The 12895-nt window shown below is 33.6% G+C and overlaps 1 protein-coding gene across 1 annotated transcript in view; it reads right to left on the bottom strand.

Annotated features, from left to right (window-relative positions):
- Positions 1-12895, bottom strand: part of TMEM135 (transmembrane protein 135) — a 245376-nt gene that overhangs the window by 138585 nt on the left and 93896 nt on the right. Inside the window, exon 5 of the mRNA XM_033431910.2 lies at positions 4429-4494. Within this exon, the coding sequence (XP_033287801.1) occupies positions 4429-4494 (66 nt within the window). The remainder of the gene's footprint in view (positions 1-4428; positions 4495-12895) is intronic.

The raw sequence follows: 12895 nt of genomic DNA, 5'->3' as shown, positions 1-12895 counted from the left end.
CTTCTCCACTTGCGAAGAAGAAATAGTATTCATTCTTGATTATACCACAAGATTAAACAGCATCATAGCATTCATATAGCAAATTCTCAGGGAAATGTGATTTAAAAAAAAAAATACTATCTCCTTTGGAAAAAATGGTGATAAAAGGATCTAAACTGGAAAGCTGTTTTGATGTATAAAAGAGCTGAATAATTATAAGGTGCGTGGAAAAGGCACTCAACAAATGTTACTCCCTTTCAACACCACAACCTCCTCCCCCTTCCTTTTTGATTCTACAACAAGACATCTCTTCCAGCTCTCAACTATGTCCCTTTTTATATTGTTTCTCCTAATTGGCAATGCCCTTTGACCTCTTCTTCAATGATGCTCATAAATTTCTCCAAGGCCCAGTTTAAGATGTACCTTCTAAGAAATCTTCTGAACTAACTTACCCTATTCTAATTATTGTTTCGTCCTTCATTATCTAAATTGCTTATACTTTTAAATCATATACTTGCTTATACCTTCTTTTGAAGCTTTGTAATTGTAATTACTTCCTAGCTGCTTTATACGTTTTTATTTTCTTCCATAATTAGAATATAAGCTATCAGTGGACTAGAATATAAGCTCCCCAAAGACAAGGATATTGGTCTGTTTTGTTTACTGATAGATCGCAGGCACCTAAAACAACATCAGGAACATAGAAGGTGCTCAATAAATACTTGTGGTGACTGAACAAACAGGCAAAGATTATTTTTTCTTCTATTCATGAATCTCTCCAACATAAAGACACAGATATGAAACATTAAACATTCTGAAAAAAATGAAGATAGATATGCTTGTACTTGAGAAAATTCACAGAATTTTTTAAAATTAATAAAGCTATAATAGATGAATCAACTCACTGGCTACAAGAAATCATTTAGCTTCTTCATTACATACTCTCAGTGATTCAATGGATATACAGTAGCAGCTGATACACAGAAGGTAAAGGCTTTAATTAAGACCTAGAGTTTGAAATCCCCTGCCTATGGTAAAGAACTGCTTAACTTTGTTCTCTTTTAAAACTCTGAATTAAGAAGACTCTAACAAAAAAACACTAATTTCTGGATTATTCAGGTTTCAAGTTATATAAAATAACAGTACATAATTTTTCTAATACATAAATTTAAGAGAGCAACTTTATCTTTTTAACAAACAACTTGTTTCACCCTATACATAAGTACCTGGAAGGCTGAAAACAGGATTGTACCTTTCTTGAAAATATTTTAAAAGTACAATTTTTGAGCCAAGCACGTTCAATAACTATTTTTGATAGTGATAATTTTACAAGTTAGCCTTCCCAAATAAGGAAACACATTAACTCTGCCCAATATTATATTAACAACCTAAATGGGAAAAGAATTTGAAAAAGAACAGATACCTGTATATGTATAACTGAATCACCTTGCTGTACACCTGAAACTAACACATCGTTAATCAAATATACTCCAATGTAAAATAAAAAGTTAAAAAATAAAAAAAATTTAATTTAAATTTTAAAAATTCTGCCACCCCAAAATTACCTGCTTTTTAGCTTATGTAATTTAATCAAAATTTTAAAAATCCAGCTACCCTATATATAGGACTGTACAAAGAATACATCAACATGGTTAGGCATTCAGTGACAAAACAGAATTGTGAAGGGTCAATATTTTTTTCTATTCATTTTAAGCCATACACCTCTACACATATGAGAAGATAACAGTGATAATCAGAATGCATTAAAAAACATGGCTGATTACATAATCTCAGAGGTCTTAGCTACTATGCTGTTGCTATTTTTCAACTGTCCAACTATAGGACAATTGAATGATTAGAAAACTCTAGTCTAAGTAAGTGAATTACATTGAGGGAGATTATATTGTATAGTGGAATGAATGGGCTTTGGAGTCAGATTGGGGTTCATATCCCAAGTCTTTCATCTCCTACCTCTTTGATCACAGGCAAAATGTTTAACTTCTCTGAGACTCAGTTTATCTACAAAATGGGCATAATAATTTCTCCCTTGCAGAGTTATGATGAAGATTTAAAAAGACAGTGTATCATTCCTTTGCTTAAATCCTCCAATGATTCATTATAACTTATAAAATAAATTTCAAACTCCTTCAAAAACTACGTTCTTCCTTTCAGAGAAAGGAACCATGTTTTCTGATCTCAACATTTCTTAAAATATGCAAGCAGAAGTGTCCAATAGGTAGACAAAATATAGGCTTAAAGCAGGAACACAAAGAAGGGAAGACAACAGACAAGCAAAGTTCAGCATCATCAAGGATCCAGATCACAAATTTACTCAGACTGCTATCTTTGTAATTTGGATATACCAGTCTTTATTCCTCCTACCTAATATCACTGTCATGGGGTTACTTATTAATCCCTGCTTAACGGATATTTTTGCAGTAATGAGCTAAAATAATTTTTCAAATAACCCTAGGACAAGCAAACTCCTTACCACTCTCCTCCCTTAGCATATCACAAGTTTTCTAACATTACAAATATGGTGATTTCAGCTTCTGTTTTAAGTAGTCCATTAAATTGTTAACCTTTGCGTTTATCTCCTACTTCTAAAGTAATTCTTTATTATTGGCCGGACACTAAAATTTAGCACGTTCCAAGTGTAAGCTGGACTCTAGTTACTTACTTCCAGACTCAACCTTAACTCTCTTTCAGGTTTTTCTCCCACGTATTGATGCCACTGTTTCCTCCACCAGAGAGTAAGCTCCTCTAAAGGTGGAAACCATATTACATCATCTATTCCCATAGCACTTAGCCTAGCATCTCCAAAAAATCTATGCCACTTGCATTTACACATATTCAATAATTTCTTTGTTTTGTTTTGTCTTAATTCTCTATTTCCTAAAAGTCAAATAACTAAAACTAATTTGTGGTCTACCTAGCTACCATTTACTGAATACTTCACTATGTATCCCTCTGTATTTTTTTAATCTACAAAATATCATCATATTTTATCAACTCTAAAATATCATAGACTTAATTTTAGAGGTGTTAAAATGTGAATAATAGTAAATGGTGACTATGAAGCGCCACTGATTAGAAGACATATTCCATTTTCAGAGATCTTAAAACACAAGGAAAAAGTGTACAAGAGAGTGCTTATAAACTCTGTCCTACATTAATACCTGTTAAACAGGTTAGTTACCTGTTGCAATCCCCAGTAATTGGGGGAGAAATGGATCCAAAGCCAGCTGCTTTAACTACTTCCTCTCCATTAAGTAAAATATGTACATATGCAATATGTGTTGATATGCTCAGAAGATTACCTGCAAAACTGTCTTGCATACATTTACTTCCCCAAACTTTTTATAAAAGAAGATAAAGTTCAAAAGTTCACTGACCACCTCCATGAAAAATTTCATAGTAATAACTAAAATCTAAAATTCATTTAGACACATTTTAGGCAAATAAATATGTCTGACTTTATTAATGGGAATGTTTTCTTCTCTCAAAATGGCACCACATACTGTAGTTTGTTGAGAATACAAAGAGATGAGTTAAGTACTTTTCATAGACAAAATATATATTACAAATTAATACCAAAGAAATTTGCCAATATATGTACAATTAAACATTTAAAGGCATATAATTTCCAAATGACTGTGCATTTTCACCTAACAAGCAGATATATTGACTGATAAATTTTATAATCACACAATAATACAGTTTCAAGTGTTTAGGGTATTGAGTTATATATATATTACATTAAATAACACAGAACTTGATTCCAGAATAAAAAGCACTGTATTTTACCCATAAATATTTGCTAGTAGGATAGAAAAGGGAACATGGCAATGTGACATTATATTCAACCTCAACCTAAGGATATCTTAGTAAGAGCGTGAATAAAGAAAAAGCAGACAGAGTGGTAATTAGGCCAGTAATAATTTGGTAATGAAAATTTATTTCAGGTAGATTTTTTTTTAAGAATTGGTAGGAATATTTAGAAAAGTCTAAACTTAGACTCTATCATAATTGAGCCTCAACTATAAGAAAGAACAGATTAAATTCCATTTCTCTCCCTCCCTTCGTCCTTCCTTCTGTGATAAATATCAACATTTCAAATTATTTTATGCTAGGAAAGAAGTATCACATCTGTAGAACATAAAATAGGAAGAAAGAAAGAAGTATGGGATTATGTTCAATAAATATATATATATTTGCAGAAGTTATTATTAAATGTCATTTTCTTTTAAGAGTGAAAACAATTGGTAACCAAAGATTAAAAGGCTCAGAAATTTATATTCAACACAAGATCTGGTTCTAACATGACTTAACTGAAACAGATTTGTAGATGAGATTTACTCAATACTTTGTACATCAGGTATTCTCAATTTATTAAAAAAGTATACTATGAATTAAGAATTAATAATTGTATCAAAATTCTCATCTTACTTCTCCATTTCTTAACGTTGTGATGGTTCCTCTTGCTACACCCATTCTAAATAGTGTTTCTGTGGCCTGTGAATGTAAAAAAAGCAAAAATATATCATCTATAATCTGTATTCAACTGTACATCCCAACCCCAAAATACAAAACATTCAACACTATTACATTTTTTAGGAACTTCTAGAGAAGCATCAATAAGGCACAATAAGCTCTATATTATACTCCAGAAATATCATTTTCAGAACATTTTAATGCTATAAAGAGCCCAAACTGAAATATTTCAAAAGTTATTTAGATCTGCTATTATCACTCAATGCCTATAGTTTCAAATTAGCACACTTAAATCAGTTTAAAACTTAATTTGGTTAACAAAGATTAAATAAAACTTTAGTACTGGAATTCAATCCAGAAATTATCATTTATTCTGATTTTTAGTTTCCATCTGATTTCAGTCCAAATCACTTGACTGATACTGAAATACTGACAGAAGATGAAGTAATTCAATGATGTCACATATTAAATAACACCTGAAAAGACTTAATGCTTTCTATACACTAACAACGAACAATTCTAAAAGGAACTTAAGAATTTTGTTTATAATAGCACCAAAAAAAAAATATATATATATATATATAAATAAAAGACAGGAATAAATTTAACCAAAGAAGCCAAAGGCTTGTTCATTGAAAACTATAAAACACTGCTGAAAGAGATCTAAAAACATATAAATAAATGGAAAGACATCCTGTGTTCATGAAGTGGAAGATGTAATATTGTTAAGGTGTCAATACTATTCAAAATGATCTATAGAGTCAATGCTATTCCTACCAAAATCTCAATGACTTCTTTATAGAAATACAAAAATCCATCCTAAAATTCATATGGAACCCAAAAGACCCCAAATAGCCAAAATAACTTTGAAAAAGAGGAACAAAGTTGGAGGACTCACACCTTCTGATTTCAAAACTTACTTTAAAGCTACAGTAATCATAAAGATAACTCATAAAGACAGACATATAGGCCAATGAAATAGGAGAGAGCCTGAAACAAACCCTTGTATATGGTCTAATGATATTCTATAAAGGTACCGAGACCATTCTGTGGAGAAAGGACAGTCTTCTTAACAAATGATGCTGGGAAAATACCTGCAAAAGTATGAAGCTGAACCCTTACCTTATACCGTACACAAAAATTAACTCAAAAGAGATCAAAGACTAAATGTAAGAGTTAAAACTATAAAACTCTTAGAAGAAAACACATTGTTTTCCATTCATGATTCGGTGTCTGATGAGGACCTGCTTCCTGGTTACTATAGATGATTTTACATGACTATCTTGTTTGTATCCTGACATGGCAGAGAACAAAGAGAAGCAAGCTCTCTCTGCACTCTTACAAGGGAACTAATCCCATTCATAAGGGCTCCTCGTCTAATCCTAATTACCTCCCAAAGGCCCCACCTCGTAATACCATAACACTGGGGGGAGAGGGTCTTGACATGAATTTTGGGGAACACAAATATTCAGTCCATAACAGGAGTATTCCAGTCAGAATGGGCAGTAAGTACAAAGACCAGTAGGTAGGATCGTGTTTGGTATGTTCAAGGACAAGTAAGATGGCACATGAGGCTGAAAGAAAAAGATTACATGAGAGTCTGATTGAGAAAAGAGAAGATGCAAGTTCCTCTGTTCAATATGTCTTTTATTTTTCAATCTGGTATAAGAGGAATGCATTTCCAACCTTTATTAATCGAAAATATAATTCAAAGCATGCACTACTAAACAAATTTTTAAGAATTAGTATATGAACAACAAAAAAAGAGAGAATTTAAATGTAAAAAGTGAATGCATATCTAAAGAAATGCAGAGTGAAGAAGGGATAAGAAACTAGAGGAAGCTGTAAGGAAGCTGATGTATGTGTACAAAATCAGTGTGATCAGTGTAACATAAATAGCAGTGTAAACATATTAATTTAGTTATAAGGAAGCAAATAACAGAAGAAGTAAGGAAAAAGTTACAAGTAGCTGCCTCTGGGTTGTGGGACTCAGGCAGTGGAACAAGTAAATAAGAGTACTACTCTTTTTCTACTAGTTTGCAGCATACTATTTGACGGTTTAAACTACTTGTAAATCCTTGATCAAAACTTTTTTTTTAACTTTTAAAGGAACAAGTAATCCCTAGTATCCAGTTCTGCAAAGAGGTCAAATACTTTACAATTTTAATAGAGTGGTATATGTAAGAACATAGTTGAGGACTGAATAAGAGGATATAAAGTCAGTGTTAAGAGTCAACGCTTTCAAAAAGTTTCACAATAAAAGTGAGGAATGAGACTGAGTTGTTGCCAGGAAGAGCAGAGTTGAGAGAAAATTGACAACAAGATATTTTGAGGATAAAAGACTTAGACAAGTTTTTAATGGCTTAGTAGAAGTAGTCAGTAAGATGGAAGAAGTTACAGACACAGGAAGGATAATGGATCCTGACTGAAGAGCATTCCTGCAGAAGACGGTTAAGAGCACACAGAGCAATCTGTTAGCTATGTTACATGGGAGATGGTCCAGATACAGGCAAATGCTTTCCTTCCCTCTCCCTTTCCCTCTCTGAATTAGGAGACAGGATTAGAAGAAGGAGGGGCGTGGGGTTGGTGTTTGATATCTACATGCTGTTAGAAAATAAAAAAACTTTTAGGACAAACACTGCTAAATTTGTGATTGCAGCGCAACATGAATATGATTCCAATGCATAATTCACAGAGAGCTAAAATAGGCCACTAATGGGGAGGAAGAAAGGTTATTCACATATGCAAACAAAAAACAAGCGATAAATGAATGACTTTGCTATGACAGAATTTTACTAAAGCATATACAGCTAGATGTTGAAACAATTATTTACAGAAATCTTTATTAAAGGAAATGAATTTCTCACCACTGATACACCGCATTTTTTTCTATTCTTAATGATAGGTACATTAAATTACATCTTCCATCTTCCTGTTTCTTTTTAAACCTTATTTAATCTAGTGATGTGATTAAGAGTCCTCAGCTAGGTCAGGTTAGTTACTGTATATATTTGAGGACCAAAAGGGGAAAGGCAGAGGCAACAAGCACTTGGGATGAAATACACAACTTCTCCTCTAAACCACATCAAACTACTTACTCTTTTGTGTCTCAAAAACCTGAGGCAGTTTGAAGATCTAAATCTTCTTCTGCACTTTCTCCAGTAGGAAAAGAATACCAAATTCAATCTTTTGTTTCCAACTAAATTGATTTATTTCATGAGCTCTTCCCAGCAACATGTTTAAGGACTGTCTCATTCTAACAGCACTCTGTCAGTTCAGCTCAGCTTCCTTTGATTCTATAGGAAAGCACTGGAGTGAACAACATTCTTTTGACCTCTACTAAAGAGATTGCTTTTAATTTACTTGTTACCCAAACAACGACTAACAAGTATCCAAAACAATGAGATACAGGGCTAATGCTCAGCATTTGTAAATTTACCACCAGCAAACTCTTCATTGAAATTTGCCTCTCCTTGAGTTTTGATAACAACTAAAATGATTAATACTAAAAACATTCATTAAACATCTGTCACTGGCAGGGAAAAAACCATATGTAGGTCCTCAGTTAAAAACAGGTTATCAAGAGAGACTGCTTTTAAGTAGAGTATTAGATAAAAGTGACTTAGGAGACATGAAATCTAGATGTAAGAAATGCAAAGTTCTGGACTGGATCCTTGTGTTTGTGTGTGCAAATCAAAAAAGAGCCAGAAGGATATACAATGAATTGATAACAGTAGTAATCTCTGAGTGGTTTTATTTATTTTCTAATGTTCCATCATGCATATATACTGTTTGGTAACAATAAAAAGAAAAGTAACAATTTTTGTACACTAAAAGATAAAACAGAATTTTGGAACAACATAAAATGTTATAATACAAGCAATACAACATTGAGTAGCTCCCAAAGTGAAAATAATCAAAAGTCAATAGAGACTCATGTTATTACAGTTTAATGCTTTTTAATGCATTAAATCAACACAAAATAAGTAAAATTAACAAGAAATATATATTTAATAGACTTTACCTTGAAAAGCAGTATGATTATAAAAACTTTAAAGCATCATATTAAAGAAAGACTTCATTGGGTTAATTTAACATGCAGTTTACAGATATAAATACAAAAGTTGTATTTAGCATATGTTTATTTCCTATTAGTCAAGCAACTAGAATTCTACTTATCTTATTTCCACTATTTACTATCTGGGCAACCTTAGGCAGGTCATTTAAACTCTCTAAGCTCTGACCTCCTCTGTAAAAAGGTGAAAGCTAATATCAACCTGTTTTCCTGTGGTGGTCAATGCAGGTGTTAACGTATGTGAAAAGCTCTGTAAAGAGCTAGATAAATGTAAAATACTGAATCCAAGGTCTAGTTTAGGACTTCCTGAGATGAAAAGATGTTTCAGAAATACTAATTTTTATGTATTCCCAGCGCCTTGCAAAAAATATAACAACATAGCATAAAGATTAAGAATGCAGGTTTTAGAGACAGACTGTTTAGTTCAAATTCTAGCTTTGCCATTTGTAAGATGTGTGATCCAAACAAGCAACTTACTTCTTTGAGCTCATTAACAGAATAAGGATAACAATGGTATGGAACTCAAGGAAAAGTGTAAGTGCTCAATAAATGATAATTTTATTACTATTAATATCTCAAAGGAAATGCAGAATTCCATTTCTACCTTAAAAAGTGGTCATCAGATTGCAATTAAAAATTACATCAGATGGCAATGAAAAAGGTACTATATAAAACAGTCAACCACAATTAGCACATTATGCCATATGGCTATTTATTTATGCTGAAATTCTTGACAAGACAACCAGAGAAGAAGAAAACTTACATTATTTCAAGAAGATTAATTTAGCAAAAGTCTTCAGAAATCATATGCAATTGTCATTCCCCAGCTGTTTATCCTGGCCATAGAAGAAAAGAGATTTAAATACTAAGGCTTTTCAGCACCAGCTGCTTCCCTCTCTATGATGATAAAAATACAAAGTAAAAAATAGAAAAACTGAGCATTAGCTATCTGCTTCTCACTAAAGAAGCACTGCATGTTACAAATCTAGTCATATACTTTCAAAATACACAAACGCATTAGCATAGCAACCAAGACCTTTGTGAGGTCCGCAAACCACTTTCAGTCTCTTTCCTCCAGGCAGCTGCCTACAGGCCACCCGTTCCAGCTCATTAATTACAATTCATAACTTCAGGGCCCATGCACTGCAGCAGCTACAGCACAGGGAGCAAAACCTGAGAGAAACTCTTTCTAGTCAGAAAACAGGGAAGAGGGGCCCAAGTGAACCAGAGAATGTGTAGGGAATTAATCCCTGGTTCAGGGGAGGGGTTCTGTCTGTTTTTTTCTCTTGACTCTGCCCCAAGGACAGGCCCCAATTATAAGATGAAGCAGCACCAGTGCAGGTAGTTAAAACTGGAAAATAAAGTCTGTTTTTCTGGGCAAAAGCATATGGAAAAGGGGACCTCTGGAGTCCAAAGAAGAAAGGAAGAATGCCCATTATTTTTTTCACTCTTTTCTCTATTCACTTTGTCCCAACGGCAGACCCTGAAGAGTGTGTGCAGCTGGGATAGCAGAGAAGGCAGCTACAACTCTGAGAGAAATCCTGTCTTTCTGGACAGAGGACCAGAAAGAGGAGACCCAATGAAGCAGAGAATAAAGAGGCAATCCCTGAAAGGAAGAGCTGGAAAAGGAAATCTCTTGACTAAATCGGTGTTTGAACTAGCACAAATACAGAGCTCACCCCTCACCAGCATACGCATGGAACAGACCCAAGTAGCAAAGCGAAGGCTTTCAGAGCAAAACTACAATTAAAACTACCACCCAAGTCCCAGCATGGCCCATGAGTGGCACACAGTCAGGACAGATGCAAAGCAGCATAGGAAAGGCAACTGACATTGGAGCTACTATCCACTGAAGACGAGACAGAACTTGCAGTCTGAATCTAATAGGGGACTGCTTACTACTAAAGAAAAAAAATAATGATAAATAAATAAATAATAATAAATGTTTAAAAGATCAACACTCTCCAGAGGAGTTTAACAGGATCCAGAGTCTCACAACCTGACATTCAAAATGTCAAGGACAGATCCAAAATTACTCAACCTGAAAAGAACAAAAAATCGTTACCACAGCTCAAAGAAAAGACAATCAGATGTTGGAATTACCAGACAGAGCCTGTAAAGGAGCTATTATAATTCCATGAGGTAAGGTTAAACACACTTGCAATGGATGGAAAGAGAAGTTCTCAGCAGAGAAACAGAAACTTTAAAAAGTGGAACTTCTGGAACTGAAAAATACAGTAAGAGAAATAAAAAATTCAGTAGACGGGGGCTCAACAGCAGAATGAAGAGAAAAGAATCAGTGAACTTGATAAATAAATAAAGATTATCCAGTCTACAGAAGAGAGAGGAAAAAAGATTGAAAACAGAAACTGAGCAGAACCCCACAGACTTGAAGGAGAATAGCAAAAGACCTAGCATTTGTATTATCAGAAACCTAGAAAGAGAGGAAAAACAGATTGATATATGTTTCTCTATATATTGATATAGAGAAAATATATGAAGAATAGCTAAAAACTTCTGAAATTTGGTGAGACAAACATTTACAGATTTAAGCTCAGTGAACCTCAAGTAAGATATGCACAAAGAAAACCATACCTAGACATATCATAAACAAAAATGCTGAAATCCAAATATAAAGAAAGGTTTTTGAAAGTAGCCAAAAAATATATATATGTATATATTATATACTGGAACAACTATTAAAATGATTATGGATTTGCCATTAGAAACCATCAGAAACCATGGAAGCAAGAAGAGAAAATATCTTTTAAGGTTTTGAACTATAAACCCAGAATTCTATATCCAGCAAAAATATCCTTCAGGAATGAAGGCAAAATAAAGACATTCTCATGTAAAAGAGACTAAGAATCTGTCACCAGCAGAAATGCTTTAAGGAAATGCTGAAGAAGTTTCCAGAGGCTGAAGAGAAATAATCCTAGAAACAGATCCACACTGTATGTTCAATTGATTTTCTACAGAAGTATCAAGGTACATGGGAGAAGACTAGTCTTTTCAACCAATGGAGCTTTAACAATTCAATTTCTCCACCGAAATATATGAACTTCGACCTACACCTTACTCTGTACACAAAAACTAACTTAAAATGGAACACAGACTTAAATGCTGGTGCTCAAACCATAAAACTTATGCAAAAAAACACTGGAAAGAAACACTTTATAATTTGATTTAGGCAAATATATGATACACCGGGGGGAAAAAAGAATAAAACATTGAAGAAGAAATTCATTATGACAGTTACTATCCAAAGATGGCCACACTAATTTATATCCTATCCCACATGTACTTCTTAAAATGTGACACTGACTCTCCTCCATATGTCATATATTCCCTGCCCTTGAACCTGGGACCTTTGAAACTACCTTGGTAACTGTAACTTAAACGTAATGAGGCAGAAATGATGCTGATTTTTAAGGCTCAATCATAATGGGCAAAATGCATTCTGCCTGGTGTTCTCACTTTGTCTGAACATGCATGCGCCTTTGGAGCCCTGAGCTACCAAGTAAGAAGTCCAACTACCTTTAAAAGGTAATTTTTACATAGTTTTTCACCATGCTAGAAAAACTATGTAAAAAGAGAGAGAGATGCCCCAGCTATTCCAACACACAGCTATTCAACTACTCCGAGCCAAGGTGCCATTCATGTGAGTGAGTCTTCAGATGATTCCAGTCTTTAGCTTTCAAGATGTACCAGCCAATGTCAAGCAGAACAGTCATAGGCTATTCCAGGCAAACCCTTCCCAAACTGCAGATTCATGCAAAGTAAATGCTATTGTTATTTTTAGCCACTAAACTTTGAGTAGTTTGTTACACAGCATCAGATAACTATACAATGATAAAAATGTGTCTTTAATAAAAATTAAAGGCCTTTTGCTCTTGACTCAGCTGAGAAAATGAAAAAGCAAACCACAGACTCACAGAAACTATCTGCAAAAACATATCTGACAAAGCACTTGCATCCAGAATATATAAATAATTCTTACAACTCAAAAATAAGACATATAACCAAACAAATTAAAATGAGCAATATGTCAACAGACCCTTCATCCAAAGAAAAAAGATATGTACACACATACATATAGTATATTCATATGTAATATGTATGCATGCACATGTGTGTATATTGTGTATGTACATATACACTCATAAACACACTACATACATATACACGAATGGGCAAAAAGTCAACAGAAAGATGTTCAACATCATTAACTTTTACGGAAATGCAAATTAAAACCACAATTAGATACTACTATACATGCACAAGAATGGCTAAAAATACTAGAAAGAATAACAACAGCAAGTGATAGTGGGAATATGGAGCTACTAG

This window comes from Orcinus orca, chromosome 8 (genome assembly GCF_937001465.1).
Source record: "Orcinus orca chromosome 8, mOrcOrc1.1, whole genome shotgun sequence".
Classification (NCBI taxonomy): Eukaryota; Metazoa; Chordata; class Mammalia; order Artiodactyla; family Delphinidae; genus Orcinus; species Orcinus orca.
This window is presented reverse-complemented; position numbering and strand designations above follow the sequence as displayed.